The sequence below is a fragment of the Pseudorca crassidens genome, chromosome 1, assembly GCF_039906515.1.
Source record: "Pseudorca crassidens isolate mPseCra1 chromosome 1, mPseCra1.hap1, whole genome shotgun sequence".
Lineage (NCBI taxonomy): Eukaryota > Metazoa > Chordata > Mammalia > Artiodactyla > Delphinidae > Pseudorca > Pseudorca crassidens.
In genome coordinates, this window is record NC_090296.1 from 65,170,091 (window position 1) to 65,182,465 (window position 12,375).

The 12,375-nt window shown below is 40.1% G+C and overlaps 1 protein-coding gene and 1 long non-coding RNA gene across 12 annotated transcripts in view; one reads left to right on the forward strand and one right to left on the reverse strand.

The window, feature by feature from the left end:
- The window catches only part of LOC137224862 (uncharacterized), a 204,900-nt gene that overhangs the window by 131,138 nt on the left and 61,387 nt on the right, over window positions 1-12,375 (forward strand). The window lies entirely within an intron of this gene.
- The window catches only part of NPAS3 (neuronal PAS domain protein 3), an 871,164-nt gene that overhangs the window by 56,318 nt on the left and 802,471 nt on the right, over window positions 1-12,375 (reverse strand). For all 11 annotated transcript variants that reach the window (XM_067737808.1, XM_067737815.1, XM_067737799.1 and 8 more), the window contains one exon: window positions 11,030-11,148. In XM_067737808.1, coding sequence (XP_067593909.1) covers window positions 11,030-11,148 — 119 coding nt within the window. The remainder of the gene's footprint in view (window positions 1-11,029; window positions 11,149-12,375) is intronic.

The window sequence follows — 12,375 nt, forward strand, 5'->3', positions numbered from 1 at the left end:
GGCAGATCCTCTATTTCCATTCCCCCCTGAGTATCCCAGAGGGGCTTTCACCCTAATGATGAGAGCATACTCTAGGGAGGAAGTAATCGCAACCATCAGATGACTAAGGAACACTGGAGGCAAGTCATATCGTTGTTTCATTTCTAGCAAGGAAACAGAAGCCCAGAATAACCAGGCTGCTTGTCCAATGTTGCATAGCAAGTAAGCAGCAATGTGCTGGTAACGGGATGAACTTTTCTGAATCCCCTCACCAGGTGTGCCCCTATTAAGCCACTCTGTTTTCATAACTTCTACAGGAGTCATGAGTTTGAAGGACATTTAACAAGGAGCTGTTGAGAACTGTTAAATATATTCAGAACTACCAAGTAATAATCAAGTGACTCTTGATTGTACTTCCAGAGTTCTAGACACTAGAATTGGGTATAAGTGGGGTACAAGTTAAATACATGTTGATTTTCAAAAAACTGAATATGGTAGCATGAAAAATATGTCATAGAATATGTCAACCATTAGTGAAGGTTTTTAAAAAGGAAATTGAAGAAAACTTCAATTTATCTTACTTAGCAATAGGGCCTGGAAACTAAAAAATTATTTAATTCTATTGGATGAATACTCTCATCTCTATATCCCCCTTAAAGGACAGGAATATTGACCCAAGAAAGGAATATATTCTTGCCTTAGTTAGTATAGATGATGTCCAGTATTTATAAATTCCCTCTTTTTTAAAAAAAATGTTTATTGAATATCTACTGTGTGACTGAAACTATTGTAGGAGCTTCAGCTTACACTGTCATGGGGGAGAAAAATTATATACAGACAAATTTAAGGTATTATGTTAGATTGTAAGTGTTATGAAGAACAGTAAGGCAGCAGGATAAAGCAGATGATGGGGGACAGGGGGTGTCTTGAGCTATTTTATAGGAGGTGGTGAGGGAAGTGACATCCGAGCAGAAAGCTTCAAGAAATTCAGTTGTGACCCATGGGTATATCTGCGGGCAATATATACTCCAGGGAGAATAAAAAGCAGGTCCAAAAGCCCTGGTGAAAAGGAGGTGTAAATACTGCTACCAGTCAAACAATAATGTATATGGATTGCTTCCGTAGACCATTGCCAGAAATAGGCTGAAAGCAGTGTTTCCAACATGGCAACTTAGAAATATCCACTGCCCACTGATAGTTCAGATTAAATACACACACACACACACACGCACGCACGCATGCACGCACGCACGCAGTTAAGGCGGCAGGCCAAAGTCTCTCTCTTGAATATTACTACAGAGGGTTGAGAACTGATTACAGAGACGACTCTTGTTTAAATCAGAGTCTTGTAACTCAAAGCACTTCGCAATGAGGCCCATTCTTTTAGTCTGACAGTGGAGGGCATTCACAGAGAGATGGAAAAATGAGATTAGTCCCTCGTCCCCTAGGAAGTCACTACATGAGAAGATAGGAACTCCAGGATCCTGGCTCTTTTTCTGTACTTGGATTGAGTCTACCAAATCTTCCCTGGAATGCCATGTATGGTACTCCTGAGATAAAGCTGGGCTCAAGCCACAGTGGTGGTCTGCCTTCCTCAGGGGGTTCAGTTCATGTGTATGTAGATGCTTTAAGCAAACTGTGGAGACTTGTGGGCTTCTAGGAACCTAGAAGCTCCATTTATTCCAGAGATCAACAACAACAAGTTGGCCCTGCCTCTACTTCATTTCTTACATTAAAGGGCTATATTAGTCTTGCCATGATGCTAAATCAATTCCAAAGAAAACCATTTGGTCTGTGTTTCTTTTGTTAAAGGGGCAGATGACGTATTTCAGTTATATTTTGTATCTTCTAATCAAATCCATATTCAGGACACTTGAGCAGGGAGAAATTTCCCAGAAATACATGCATTTTCTATATTTAGAAGAAATCATTTATTATTCTGGAGCACATGTAACCTCCAGGAGACAATCAGAAATATTATTGATGAATTACTACTTTTCCATAGTTATAGGTGCATATGCAGAGGTGTGGAAGTTAAGGTTTTGGACTGTCTAGATCAACCTTTATCAAACTCATAATACGAGTTCCATAAACACGAAACTTCACATATGAACATGTATTGTGTGCTCACCATGGACCAGGCATTGTGGTAGAACTGACTGTATGTGCACTGCCCACTTTATTTCACAATAGTCTTATGAAGGAGGTTCCATGGGTACTCTCACTTTACAGGAGAGGAAATAGATGCTTAGAGATGTTAAACAATATACTTAAAATCATTGAGCCAGGAAAGGCAGGACCAAGTCCAAATTTTGGGCTGTTTGATGTCACAGCCTATGTGGTTAATCACTCTTCAGGGAGACAGTTTTGAGGTAGTGAAGGTCAGACAAGGTACCATATCCGGAAGCCCTTGAACTCCACAAAGAGTTAGGTAACTGCTACTTCGGACCACTGGATCAAGAGATTGCTTTAGGGAAATGGAAACTGTGGACCTTTGTAGCTATTTATGGGGCATCTCGGCACATCCAAGAGTGCTGAGCTTGAAAAAGCGAGGGACTGTGCTTATGTTTACTTTTTGTTCTTAAGTCTGTTTTTTCCTTCTTTTAAAAATCTTTTTAATTGGCCAAAGTCTCATAATAGATGATATTTTAAAATCTGTTAGATTGAGAATATACTTACAGAGACATTATGATAATTTTGGAAGGGTATTCGTTAGTTAAATGACTTTATATACAGAAAGGTTTGTTGATTTTTGCATCATCGATGTCATTTTCAAAGTGATCATCATTTTCATTATTCTTAGCTAGCAAAGACTCAGAAAACCAAACTGAAAAGATCTAGAATTAGTCAAAGATGGGATACTCTTGTTTGTCTACCTGCTTTCTAAAATCTGTACAACGGAAAATGAAGTACCTGTAAGTTAGCAACATACTTGGGTGGCAGTTACTGACATAGAGTTTACAGACACTTCACAGACCGGGTAGTGATTATGCCTCTAGTTGGTAAAATAGCTAGCTGATTAGTCCCAGCAGAAATGACATATCCCAAGCTAGAACTACGGTCATGTCTTGGTAATGGGAAATGAATTCTTTAAGACCAGAAACAATGTCAATTATATTCAAGATGACACTGGAAACCATGTTGTAATGGACAATTGTGCAGAGGTGAGCCGGGACTTAAAGGAGATAATAGGATTTTAAGAACTTGATTTTATTGGTTCTCTCCTTTATTTGCATTTTTCATCAGGATAACCTCTCCCTGTAAGTTCTACCCTGGAAGGTTTTTACTCCTTCAATTTATTCTGGGTGTCTGGGTTGAGGATTGAAAGGCAATATATATGTAGTCTTAGAAAGCCTGAATGGGTTGACAGAATTTTTGGTCTTCTCTGAAAATTCATCTATTGATTTGACAAGACAGTTACATTTTGTGAAGCTTGGAATACCATAGTCGTCATTTCAAGACAACACAAAACTGAAGCAAAGGCTTCAGGAGAAGCATTGATATGTCCGGACACCTGGAACATTTCTCACTCTCAGACTGGAGAAACATCCGGATGGCATCTAATCTGTCCACACTTGTCTATGAGGAAAGACTCCTAAGTGATGAGTTTCGTGTATGCTCTTAGAAATCTCCAGAGAAGGACCACCTCCCCATTCGCCCCTACATTAGTGCTGGTCATAGCTCCAAGCTAAACTTCTCCTGGTACAATTAAAACTCACTGCATACAGTTACCCTCTTGGGCAAAGAAAGAACCAGCCTCCCCATAACAACACTTCACATATTTTTAGCAGTCTTTAACAAATCACGGAGTTGTGCCAGCACGCAGGATATTATTGAATATTGCTCTAGTTTTCAGAGATATAGAGCCTCCAAATGTTCATATCCAGAAAAAAAGTCTTGAAAGATGATTTAATAGAAATAAAGTGGTGATCACCAGATGCCGATATGAAATCCTGATGAATAAGTGATGCTAAGATGACTCTTTTTTTTTGTTTTCTGAAAGGAATTCTCAACTGATGGCTCAAGGGAATGCTGTAGATGTGATATATTCTGATTTTCATAAGGTGCACTGGTACAGAGTAACGATATGGTAGCAGGCAAGATGGAGGAATATGGGAGCCAGATCATGGTAGAGTCATCCGGGTGCCTAGCTGCTCCAGTGGTCACATCCAAAAGACACTGATGTCAGTTAGCAGGTTCTGTAGTGGTATGTTATAGGGCTCAGTACTGTCAACATTTTCACTCTTACCTCAGAAAAAGAGACGGCATGAAATTCAATTCAATTCAATTAACATTTACTGAATGGCAGCTACATGCAGCATACTATATGCTAGGTGCTGAAGGAAGAAAGCAGAATCAGAAAGCACCCAGTATCCAATGTAGTATATGGGAAAGAAGAAGGAATTTGAAATTGGAGGATGTGGATATTTCTCTCAGTTTTGCCGTTCACCATTTATGTGACTTTAGACAAGTCAATTCATACTTCTGTGGCTCAGTTGTACCCATCGTCAAGATTGGAAACAGAGACAATTACCGAAAAGAATTATTGGGAGGTTCATATGAGGTTCTATAAAAGTGCTTCATAAAATGGAGAGAAAATAGCTAGACTGTGTTATCTCATTTGATCTGTAGAAAGATTCTTTGGGTTACATACTAATAATAGTTTCATCTTACAGGTGAGAAAAGCAAGGCACAGAGGGCTTAAGTAAAAACTAGCACAGAGGAGAAGGGACAGGTGCATTGGGGAAGATGCAAAAAGAAGTGATATTTGAGTGGTACCATTACTGGCTGAGTAAGAGTTTTCTATGTGGAAGTGTGGCAGAATGGCATTTTAGGAAAAACAATATCATGGCCAAAAGCACAGCAGTGTGAGTATGCAGATGTATTTCAGGAAAGATGATTGGACTGATTTTATTAGAGCATCAGTACTAAAGAGTTCCAAAAAAAGGATGATGGAGATGGTGGTAGCCAAGGACCAAATTCTTGAATATGTTGGCACTGTGAACCATTGAAGACTCAGGAGCAGAGAAGTAAATGGTCACTGAGACTTTGGGAAGCTATTCCAATGGAGCAGAATTCACGGTAGAGTGGAGAAGTAAATCTGCTGGGAGGTAATTTGGGAATTTCTCACAACAGGTCCAGAAAAAGGCATTAAACTGGAGGAATGGCAATAGAAACAGGTGGATTCAACCAACTCTGGCAGCACAGTAAAGTGGCAGGTGATCAAGAGGGAGGGGTTGATATCTTAGTATTATAGACTTGGTTTAATAAGAATTAAACCAAGAACTAAAACCCCAGATAGTTGAAACAGTAGTAATTCCCTTCTAGTCTGCTGTCATCCTGAGTCTTGTCAGTATACACAATCAGGAACACGTTTGCATATGAAAAGCCTTCAACTCTAAAATTGACCTAGCTGTGATTTTGACATTGGAAATCCTAGTGACGCGACCAGGAAACAAAGGAGGACCATGTGCCACAGAAAATAATTCTCAACCACAGATAAAATCTTTTGATAGTCGGTATTATTTTTATGAAAAATATCTTCTGAGAAATACTTTTTCAGAAGATTATGTGCACGTGGGGATCAAAACGTAAATCTTCACTTTGTCCTTTTGTAAGCAAGGAGTTGATGTCTTTTGTCACAGGACTTCAATATGTATTATTAACACTAAATGGGCAAAAGGGAGGGAGAAATGTGGAGGAAAGAAAGGACTACTGTGATATTGGTGAAATAAATTCTGGAAGATGCACTAACTTGATTTCTTAATAAGTACCAAAGGTATCATCATATTAAATAGGGTTTTGTAACCTGAAATCACTGGATACACTTCAGGGATTCAAGAACTTCCTGATGGAAAATGCATTTACCTTGGGAGAGGTGCTACAAATTTCATCAAATCCTTAAAGGCATCTATGACACCCCAAAGAAAACAAATCACTGTTAAAATTATGGAAGTGCCTTACTCTACAGAATGGATACAACCATGAATTGAAAAAAATGAACAAGAGAAGATTTAAAAGATGTTCACGTTTGTGGGCTTAGAAAAGACAAAAGAATTGCCTTTAGCAAATTAGCACCCTCTAAATTTTTGCTTTTGTTACCTCATGTTTGGATATCGACAGAGATTCTTTTTTTTTTTTTTTAACATCTTGATTGGGGTATAATTGCTTTACAATGGTGTGTTAGTTTCTGCTTTATAACAAAGTGAATCAGTTATACATATACATATGTTCCAATATCTCTTCCCTCTTACGTCTCGCTTCCTCCCACCCTCCCTATCCCACCCCTCTAGGTGGTCACAGAGCACCGAGCTGATCTCCCTGTGCTATGCGGCTGCTTCCCACTAGCTATCTACTGTACATTTGATAGTGTATATATGTCCATGCCTCTCTCTCTGTCACAGCTCACCCTTCCCCCTCCCGTATCCTCAAGTCCGTTCTCTAGTAGGTCTGTGTCTTTATTCCTGTCTTACCCCTAGGTTCTTCATGATATTTATTTTTCCTTAAATTCCATATATATGTGTTAGCATACGGTATTTGTCTTGCTCTTTCTGACGACAGAGATTCTTAAAGCTGAATTATATCAGCAGCCTGAATAAACTAGCAGACCTACACAGTATTTTCTCTATTATTATTTATACTTTGACTCTTTATACCATGAGGAGGTTGGATAGATTTCAGAAATCATTTAGCTCAACACGTAGCTACAGGCAAATCCATGGCCAAATCATCCCAGATGGGGGACTGTTTATTTTTAGGTGTCTGGAGCTCCCCCATCCTCCCTTAGTAATCTGTTTGTATGTGTCAGAGCAGGAACTCCCGGAACTTGAGGATTTTCAAGGAGTCATTCTCAGCACTGTATAAACATAACAGAGATTCTCTCTCTGTCTGTGTTCCCCAGTCGAGGATGTTCTACCATACCTTGAGAGGTAGGGCATCACCATGTGTGTGGATAAATACTCTAGAAATCACAGTGGTGCCGGTGGGCATTTAAGAATAGGTTATAAGATGGACAGTACCACCCCGAAGGAAACTATCCTCCAAAGACAAGAGGTAAGGAGGCTACCCTATAAGTCTTTCCTTCTCTGATTTCCCTGACTACATCATCTCCTTTTGTCTCCTGTGCTATACCTGAGAAGTTCCCCCAGACCTAGACCTAATCGAGAAGGCAGAATATTGATGCGGTGCTACTGAAAGGAAGAGCCCTGTTATGTTAAGATACGTGGCCAGCAATGAGACCTGAACAACAAGGAAGCCCCTGAGGCTTAAAAAGTGGCTGATCGAGCTAATGCACCCCTGGGGATTTCAAAGCAAATGGGGACAGAGACGAGGAATGTCAGCTCACAGCTGGGAAACTTCATCGGAGGAGAGAGGGTGACTTTCCTGAGGCCTGGGGTGTGGAAGCAACGCCAGTTTATATCCTCCTCTCTACCTGAATTAGCAGATCCAGACTGACGCTTCTTTGGCTAGAATTCTTGGTCCTGGGTATCTGAGTGGGTATCATATACCCTAGAAAGGAAGGTAAATCTCTGTCCACTAGTGCTGTGGAATATGCTGAGCCACCAAGGGAAGGTCTTAATCAGACAAGAGGATTTTCTTTTAAAAACTTAGATTAATTTTTCCTTTGCTGAGGTCCAGTTTGTGCTGAGTGCTTCTTTGGACTTAATCCATTAAGCATTGAAGCAGAGGAGTGAACAGGGCAGACTCTGGAACCTAAATGACTGGATCAATCCTGGCTCCTCAGTAGCTACTTAAGAGCTGTAAGAAGGAATATAGGCAAAGTATTGAAACGTTGAAAGCCTCAGTTTCACCACCTGCAAAATGGGCATAATAATAGAACGTAAAGCTTGAACAATGCCCGGCACAGAGGAAGTTTTTATATAAAGTTGTGGGGATTAGACAAAATAAGTATAAAGCAGTACGGTGCCTGCCAACGTTCAATAAGTGGTACTTCTGCTACTATTATTACTGTCAGTGACAACAACGATAACACTAAAAAGTGATGGAGAAAGTGAGAACAGCCCATGTGCCAAGGACACAGAAAAAATGAAGAGAAATATAGTGACATGCACTGAGCAAGGCTTAACATCTTGCATCTTTAACTAAGGGAAAGGAAAGAAGCAAACAATGGTAATAAATTAGGGAGGATATTGGGAGTATGGAGAAATTATCATCTCTGTTTCTTTTTATTTGTGTTTATTGTGTGGTGGTGGGGTGATTACCAGTTTTATTTGAATGTTTTATAAGCTGTTAGATTTATTTACTGAGAATGAACAGATAAATAGGGATGTTACTCAGCTGTGTCATGTCACGGCTTCTCATCAGCTCTTCCACTAACTTCCAGACAAGGTTAATTAATGAGGGAAGTTCACTGTGGAGGCGGAGGGGAGATCTGGGTCTGCTGAATGATTCATCTTATTGGGGGAACAGTGGATGAATCAACTCTCATGTTAGCAGTTCTGGGGAGGAAAGTAAGCATTGGGTGGAGACTTTCAGGATATCTTGAGAAAGAGGTGCTGTCAGAGGAGTATGCTCACTTTAACATTATATAATTTGATGGAAACTGGGACAGCTTCTGAATCTCTTCTAATCCTGGATGTTCAAGGTTATGCTTTTTAATATTTTGTTTCCCTTCGTAGAGCAGGGTGTCTTAATCCTAAACCAGAGGAGCTCCAGAAACACTCTTCTTCCATTTATATTTTCATGGAGGTCCCTTTTCATGCACCTCCCATAGGTGACACGTCACCTCCTCAGGGAGACCTTCTGTGACCCTGTCTAAAGTGGTCCCCACCAGCCACTCCCTCACATTACCTTGCTTCACTCTCTGCCTCATAGTGTGGCCTAGTGGTTAAGTGCAGGGGACATGGAGCCAGACTCCCCGAGTTCAAACCCCAGCTCTGTCCCTTCAGTGTGTGAACTTGGGTGTGTAATTAACCTCTCCAGCCTTAGTTTCTTCGTCTGTAAAATGGAAACAATGAAAATGCTTTCCTCCTGTATTGTCATGAGGACTGACACACATAAGCTGTCCCACGCTCAGCATATTGTAGTGCACACAAATGTTAGCTACTGTTGTTTTAGCCTTCGTCACTCTCTGAAATCACCTTCTTCATTTATTTACTTATTACGGTCTCTTTTCCCCCTGTTCGTTAGCAGTTGGCAGGGACTTTTTGGTGTTCAAAGATGAGTTTGGGATCTTGAACAAGCTCCATATTAGGAGTTCAATAAACATTTGTCAAAATAATGAATGAATGTTCTGTCAATATTTAAGAAATTAGCTTCTCCAATTTCAGATCATGTAGCCAAACAGCTTGACTGAGCTGCCCGAATGACAGAACCAACAGAACCCAAGTCACTTAGTCTCTTGCCTAGACTGAAACTCAAACTATTTCTCTATATTGTTGTTATTATGATTTTTTTTTTTTACCATACCTCCCACTTCTGGGCAAATAAAATGTTGCAGAGCTTTACAATCTCTAGTTTGTTGTATGAAAGTAATAATAATTTTTTGTTGGTTTTCAAAAAATTAAGTTATCTAATGATACTGAATTACACTAGATATTGCTTTTTCAAAATATACCTCACCTCTTCCATCCTTCTTCCCTTCTGGGATATGCCTGCTACAGACCAGGAAAAACCAGGAAAGGTGAAGAACAAATGCTGACAGAAAAGTTGGAATGCCAAGAATGCATCTTTCTGGCATTAAAATGACAATAATCACTACACCTATAGTTTGCTTATAGAATTCCAAACTGGCTAAGGCTACACAGTTAACAACTAATAAATGTACAGTGTTTCCGTGAGGCAGAAAAATACATGATGGTCCTAAAGATAGTCTGTTTTCTGTCCTCCGACATATCCCTTTGTAACAGGCCAACAAATCCCTCTGTAGGGGGAGCTACTGCACAGGGCGCTGCCCGGGGGGCCTCTCCCTTGCTTTGAACCCTGTTAAAGGTTAAGGGTGTTCCACATGTGCCCTTTGGGCTGTAGGACAGCTCAGCTAAAAGTCATCCTTAGAAGGACCTGCTTTACCACAACCTTCCTTTTTACAGAAGAATTAATGTCAAAGAAAATGCCTGATTCTAACTTTTCTACAGCTGCTAGCCTCCTGATGACTTATGTAAGGTTTTTAAAGCCTGATGAAAATGACCGTTACCATCCCTGACAAGGTTATGGCATTGTCCCACAAGAACTGGGCTACTGGAAGCTCTAGACTCCCCAGTGGGGAAAGGTCATGCCGGCCACAGCGACAGTGTATTCCATCTGTTTGCCCTCCTCATATAATAAACATTGTTTGAAAGATTGGTTAGTGTGTTGTAAAACTGATAAGATTCGGGTTGCCAAAGGCATTTCATGAATTTCATAGGTCTTAATTTATGTTGCTATAGTAACTGAAACGTTGGAATTTCCCAAGATTAGAAAGCTTTTATATCCTTAACCTTAGAATGGTAATAATGTAGATTACGACTCTGGACTTGGTCTTTGCTGTTGTGCGGAACATATTTTCTGTATGTGGAGTGTTCTATCTATGCTAAGGTGTGACTGAATGTTCAGTCACTGTGATTTCAAAATTAGGATTTCTGATGTCCAGCCTGATTTTTTTATCTACATGTATGAATCTTGGTGGCCAAGCTGTTATTAAAATGGACAGTCTTTCTCTAAAGAGAAAGGGGGGATTGGAAGGGGGAGGTGGGAGAAGTAGAATTCTTATAGTAGTAGTTCTAGAATGTCATCTTAAGGACTGATGTGAATTTGGCTTACCTTCTCCATCAAAGTGAATTTCTAGCATGTGCTGAAGCACTTGATACATTATTAACATGTGTTTTAAGGAAAGACACTCGCTGAGGCATTTAGGGCACCAGCACTGTCTGAAGTGAGAATGAGGGGTATAATGAATCCCCTGACTTGAGACAGGAAGATAACTAAGAACCCTGTGGGCCGCTCCAGATCACATGTATTGATTAGATGGGCCCAAAGCAGCTGGAAAACCCAATGCAAGTGACCTAGGATTGACCCGAGACAGAAGTCTTTCCCCTGCTGGAGCCCAGCTTACCTTATATCCTGATGATTTGATGTGCACGCCACGTTTGGTCAGCGTAGATTTCATTCGGATGAAAAACGAACGCTCAAGAGTGTTGTCAGTGGTTAGCAGACTGGGGCTGGTTGATTCCACTGAAGAATACAAAAATACATACACATGATTTAGATCTCTACACAGCCCCTCTCAGCTACTGCTCAGGTACGATCCTTGAGTTCACTAAAAATAAATGACTGATGGGTGCTAAGAGTGTAGTAATCAATTTACCTCATTTAGAAAATGTTTACTTTGCAGAAAATATAAAAGAAAAATTAATGTGTCTGAAGAAACCCCTTTCCAGTTTCTAGCAAGCGCTTTTCAGGCCTTTTAAGTTCCAGCAGCTCCCCAAGTGGGGTCTGATAGTAAGTAAGTAACTGTAGCACATCCTGAGGCTTGTCTGGGGCACATGGAGAGAACAGTCACAAAAAACATGGACCCCAGAGATTTACGGGATGAACCAAGACTCGGGCAGAGATGCTTCTAACGAGAGTAAGGATGACTTGCTTTTTGTTCTCCCTGCAAATACCTTCTTGGATCAGTTGCCTACTGGGGAGTTCTGAGAACCATGGCACCATCAGTATTGGGCAGCCATACCCTGGCCCGTGTCCTTGCTCTTCTGAGTCAGTTTCCTTCACTATGGGGAATAAGAGGCATGAAGTCTTCTCGATTGACTCGAGGTAGAGGGCTGAGAATGGGATATACAGACAGAATCAAAAAGTACTCCCAGTGTCAACCTTCTCTTCTTGTCTCTAGTGGCAGCTCGTCCCCTGCCCTCATCAGAATAAAAAACAGCCTCTATGTTTTTACTTCTTTGCTTCCGATATGAGAAAACCATAGTTGCTTCCCTTAAGCAAGATAGTTACTCTTTCCCTTTACATGTATTTAGACTAAGCAGAATATGTTTTGACTTAAAATGGTACTTTGCAGCCTTGCTGATCTAAAACCACCTTTATGCAAACGGGCCAGAGGGCAACGTGAATCTATTTCCTTTAAAAATAAACTTCCAAGGTGTTTTATAAATTTATTTTCCTGGAAAGAAATTAATTTTGGGGTTTTAAAGCCTAATAATATGCTAATTTTACCCTTCTAAAATAGTAGTTTACAGTTTCTCTTATTCTAAAGTAAGTGAAAATACATGTCCAACAACAAAATTGAATTTCTTTTGAGCAGCCCTACAAGAGCACTAATTTTCCCTAGGATGAAGGTCAAGAAATATATGTAAAGAGATTTAAGAATTAAGTAGGTGTGAAAATAGCTATTAAAGCACAGAGAAAAATAGGCAAAACAAGCTTTTCAGTTTTAAATTATGAAACATATCCCAT